At 31.2% G+C, this 5,186-nt stretch overlaps 1 protein-coding gene across 1 annotated transcript in view; it reads right to left on the bottom strand.

Annotated features, from left to right (window-relative positions):
* The window catches only part of LOC106475344 (chitotriosidase-1-like), a gene marked incomplete at its 5' end in the record, with an annotated part of 29,247 nt that extends 24,511 nt beyond the window's left edge, over positions 1-4,736 (bottom strand). Inside the window, one exon of the mRNA XM_013936032.2 lies at positions 4,612-4,736. Within this exon, the coding sequence (XP_013791486.2) occupies positions 4,612-4,736 (125 nt within the window). The remainder of the gene's footprint in view (positions 1-4,611) is intronic.
* Positions 4,737-5,186: the final 450 nt, after the last annotated feature.

Below are 5,186 nucleotides of genomic sequence, written 5' to 3'. Positions count from 1 at the left end.
GTTCTACAAAAATATATAAGTGATGAAATAATCTAAAGATACGCCAGAATTTCGAAGCATGGGATAACGTCGAGATTAGAAAGAAACATAACTGAGATTGGATACAATCAACATTGTTGAATGCATTCAGGAAAAAAGGGAAGATGTGTTATGCAAAACCTGTAAGGTAATATCCATTGAAGTTGAGAAAGTGGTCAACCTTTGGTCTGTCTCTAAATTAGGGGATTATAGCACTCTAAATTAATAGAAAATGATTGGATTGAGCAGGTATAGTGGGTGCCTTCTAAGTTCGGCCACTATGAAGGCCACAACTCCCCTTATGGTTATGAAACATTGTAATTTGATATACAGTAAACAGGTGCAAGGTCAGAATGGTTTGGCACAGGGTTAAGAAAAGAATATAAAATACAGGATTTCAATGAAAAAAAACAAAACAAGAGGTGTGAGAGAGAATGCATAAATCGAGAGAGGCAAAGGAAGAAAGTTTATATGATAAAAACATTTTGTTTTGAAGTTGTACGTTTATAGGATAAAAACGCTTTGTTCTGATTGTACGTTTATAGAATATTAACACTTTCTTCAGATATTGTATGTTTATGTGATAAAAACTCATTGTTCTGTTGTGAAATGTTAAACAAACTGAAGATTATATGATTATATTATATGTGTAATTGATTTTACCTGTCTATGCTGAATTCTTGAAAGATTGAGTTACACGATGATCCGCAACATACGAGGCCTTCCTATTAAACATTCTTTACGTTATTACTGTCTTCACATACCAGATGCTTATGTGCCTTCTTATTGTTATAATTCATTGCCTAAACAAAGCCAGTCGTCTTAAAAAAAACAAAAACAGGTGTATTGCGTTTATTACCTTGAGGCTAGTAATCAGCATATCAGTATAAGCCATCGGCCATTATACTCGTGGCAGTTTACCGTGTTATTAATTATGGACTAGGATATACTAGATCATTTATAGTGCTGCTGAAAAGAATAATTAATTTGTAGTTAAAACTTAAATCACTCTAAAATCAACAAATTAACAACAGAAGTTGTTCAATTATCGAAATATTTTTTTAGACAATAAACATGGTCATAGGTAATTTCATAAGTAATATTTTTTGAGGCTATGAAACTTAGATATCTAGCTAAACAACTCACGAAACATAAAATTATATTTCTAGTTTTAACGTTTTCACCCTGCCAAAGATATTGTTACGTCCCTGGTTGTTTATAATTTTCCGTAGAAATTCTTTCCGAAATACTTCAGCGATACAAGTCCTTTCTTAAATAAAACTAGTTTATTCTTTCTCAATACAACTTTGCAATACACTTAATTTCCACAGTCACTTTAACTTAAACACACGCTAGAATTCACAACGATTCACGCACTTTACTTACGGCTTGGCTCGATTATCTGTCTCTATATCTGTCTATCTGCAATTATCTCCCCGCCGTCACTTTATTTTCCGGCTTATATACGAGAACATAGCACGCCTAGAAAAGCCTAGAGTTGCGAGGAACAGTCACGATCTTTCTAGAATTCCAGCGCATACCGTAACATTATACTGTTTAAAATCACTTATAGAGAAGGTTCACCTACTCAAAAACGATCTAAATGTACTTTGTGTAATTGTGTGGTTTTTACCTAAAAAAAATCAGTTTAATAGTATTTATGGACTAGTAAATAATTACCCTTGCGAATTCAGAGTTAAATATTAACAACGTAAAAGATTTGCCTACTTGTTTTGTATGAATATTTACATGTTTTTGCCAGTTTCAAATACATCTATGTTGCCAATCCTGAAAGCCAATAAAGCCTCATTGATTTCCTATTAGGGGGCTACAATATGTAAATTCCAAAAGTTTGAACGAGTCTTTACATGTCAATGTCAGTTTTCATGTAAATTCATAGATTCGATCGTGAGAGTCATGAAAATCCCTTGGACTCCTCACGCGAAATCGAGATTATTGCCTTGAATTACTTCTTACAGTTTAATATCAATTTTCAATTTAATCGGCTCAGTCAAACCTGACAGGAACCAAAACCTTCTTGACATCTTATTTCTATGTCCTTCATGACTTTTTCAAAAATGTTTTTCTTCCTTTATATTTCATGGGGTGATGCAAACTTCAAATCATTTTATCAAGAACTGTAAGAGGAGTTCAAACATAGAAACATATAATTGAGAAATACTTCATAGATAACCCGATTTAATCCATCATTCAGGGGCTGAAAAACTGTAAAGCAATTTCAAGAATGACTGAAGTAGTCTTTATTGATAGCCTGAACAGTGCAATAGCTATTATCAGAACATGTGTTTAAAAGATTGGAGAATGGATATAGAAAAGGAAAGTCTTTTTTGAGTATTTTTTTTTATAGAATTTGTTTTTATTTTTCATAGTTGTGTTGAACATAGTCAACCTACTAAAAAGTGTGAAAGGAAAAGCTTAATTTGTTTTATTTTATTTTGTCGAAATTAGTAAAACGTACAGTCGAAAAGGAGAATATGCTGGTGCAAATAACGTTAAGAGAGCGAAAAAGAGTAATTTGTGAAGTTAGTACAGAACTGAAACACATAAATATAGTAAGTTTTTATAATTAAACCGAAACTAAGGAAACGAATAGGAAAGAGTATAAGGTGGGTTTAATAGCTACAATAATTTGTGAAAGTTTAAAACGTATGAATGTTTTCAATCTTTGAATAATTTTCATATATTGAGACATTAATATATATGTAGAGCTAAGTAATTTGTAGCACCTATTCAGTCATTAGTCCAAAAATTTATATAATTTATAATTCATTAGTTTTGAAAAAGAAGCTTTGTAGGTACAAGTTAAGTGTCCACGATCTAATGCACAACAAAAAGCGTAAATGTAGAATATCAAAGAACGACATGGAAAAGTTAACAACAGGGAGACGTTACGCTGGGTGATTTTTGTTGACACCGTTTTTTTTTTATGAACAAAATATTAAAAAAATTATCCAAACTTTCAAATTAATTAAGATATGAGAGATTGTTAAACAGAATAAAACATTTAAACTGTCACGAATATTCAAAGGATTAAATGATTACGCTATCATTTGAGACGGCGTTTAATTACAGTAACTTGATATAGGTACAATATTTTGCATTTAAATGTAACATTACCTCACCTCTTTAAAGACCTATCTCTCGCTGGCTCAGTAGTAAGCCTAGGTCTTATAACGTGAGAATAGGGAGTCGATTTCTCGCAGTGGACATAGAGCAGATAACCAATTGTATAGCTTTGCGCTTAACAACAACAAACTGTCAACATAACTTTAAAGTAAAAAAGGTGGAAGAAAACGGAGAATAGCAAGTGTGAATAAAACGTCACATCATGACTGAATGCCTTTAACTTCCACCTTTACGTGGTCCAGTACAAGTTTCCAGTAAGACAAATATTAGTAGCACGTCAGTAACATTATCAGAAACGGCTGTATAGAAATGTCGTTAATGTTAGTTTCACTGCTACTTCCACATTTTAAAAATATTTGACAGAAATCCGCCTAATCGGATAATTTCGTGAAACGAGAAAAACGCAAACAAATATGAAATAAATTATGTTAAGTTGTAAACTTAAAAACAATTCAAATGTAGCTACATTCTAACATTAAAAGCTTTTGGTTTCTTTCACTTGATTTATCTACCTTTTTTTTTAACTTTGTATTTCCAAATTAGGATTAGTTATTTATCTTGGGTATGGAGTTTTATAGGAATCCCTGGGACGAAAACAATTTTAACTGGAAGCGTGTGGTTGACGAATCGAAACATAATGATTGCTAACTGTACAGTAACAAAAACTCTACATCTTCATGCATTATCAGCCAGTCATCTTTTTGACTTTATCGAAGTTATCATTTCAATAATGTTATGGTTTTCCCTGACTTAAATTAATTATGTTTTCGAAATAGTTTTCAAGCAAAAAAAGAGGCATTGGAATGAAACATATTCTAAATAAATAAAAATTGAATCGCTAGAATTCAACTTAAACTATAAGAGTATTTTACAAAAGGTTTGTTGGGGAAAACATTTAGACAGAGAAAAACTAAGATGGTTACTAGAAGTTATTTACAGTCAGCCTATAGAGATATGATACAAATGCTGAAAAGTGTAGATTTATCGTTATTAACAAAAGTAAACTTGTGTAGCCAATTACAAAACATATATATATATCTAGTTACTCAGACATTAGTTTAAACTAATGTATAGAACTTACTGATGTATGTATAACAAACTACGCAGTTTTCACAACATGGTCAATGTCGACTTAGTTACATTGATCGAAAATATAGTTACTCAAACAAAAGTGAAACATGACGACTTAGTTATAATGATGTAAAAATACTTCTATCAATAAAAATGACACATATAAACTTATATCAATAAAAGTGAAACGTATTAACTTAGTTACAACGATTTATAAGCTCCTATCAGTAAAAGTGAAACATATTAACTTACTTACAACGATCTATAAACTTTTATCAATAAAAGTGAAACATGCCTACGTAGTTATAATGGTGTAAAACTCATTATAAACAATTGTGAAACATGCCGAGTTATAAATACAATATGTGGATTTACTCTGTTATAGTGGAAATATCAAATCCTTTGTCAATGTGTTCCTTCCCGGCAGGCACTCCGATTGATAAAATCAACTCGTTCTTTCCTGTAGAAGTTCTTTCAGCATCAAAAGCTTCACGGATTTCCTAAAATAAAACAAAACAACGCCACTTAAAATGGTTTAAAGATGTCTGCTAATAAAACTTTGATAAAACAGTTAATGAAGACTGATTAAATAATACACTGAACTTAGAAGACCTTTTACATAATTTACAGCTTATCACAAACAATACTATTTTCAATAAAAAGTATTTGTTATAAAGTGTCAAGAAAGTCCTTTTTCTCCAGCGAGTTTTGAATTGAGATACAAAAATTCTTATGTTATAGATTTCTAGACTGTGTACAAGTTTATTTCTGTTTGTTTGTTTAAGAGCAGAGTCACATTGGGTTATCTGCTGTGTCCATTACGGAGAATCGAAACCCTGATTTTGGCGTTGTAAGTCCGTAAACTTATTTCTGTCTCAACCTATAATTATACCAAATTGTGACGATTTGTAAATTAGTGAAAGACTAGAAAAAGTTTGATTTCAAAATAC

The sequence above is a fragment of the Limulus polyphemus genome, unplaced genomic scaffold, assembly GCF_000517525.1.
Source record: "Limulus polyphemus unplaced genomic scaffold, Limulus_polyphemus-2.1.2 Scaffold8438, whole genome shotgun sequence".
Lineage (NCBI taxonomy): Eukaryota > Metazoa > Arthropoda > Merostomata > Xiphosura > Limulidae > Limulus > Limulus polyphemus.
Note: the sequence above shows the minus strand (reverse complement) of the source record. Positions and strands in the feature narration are given on the sequence as shown.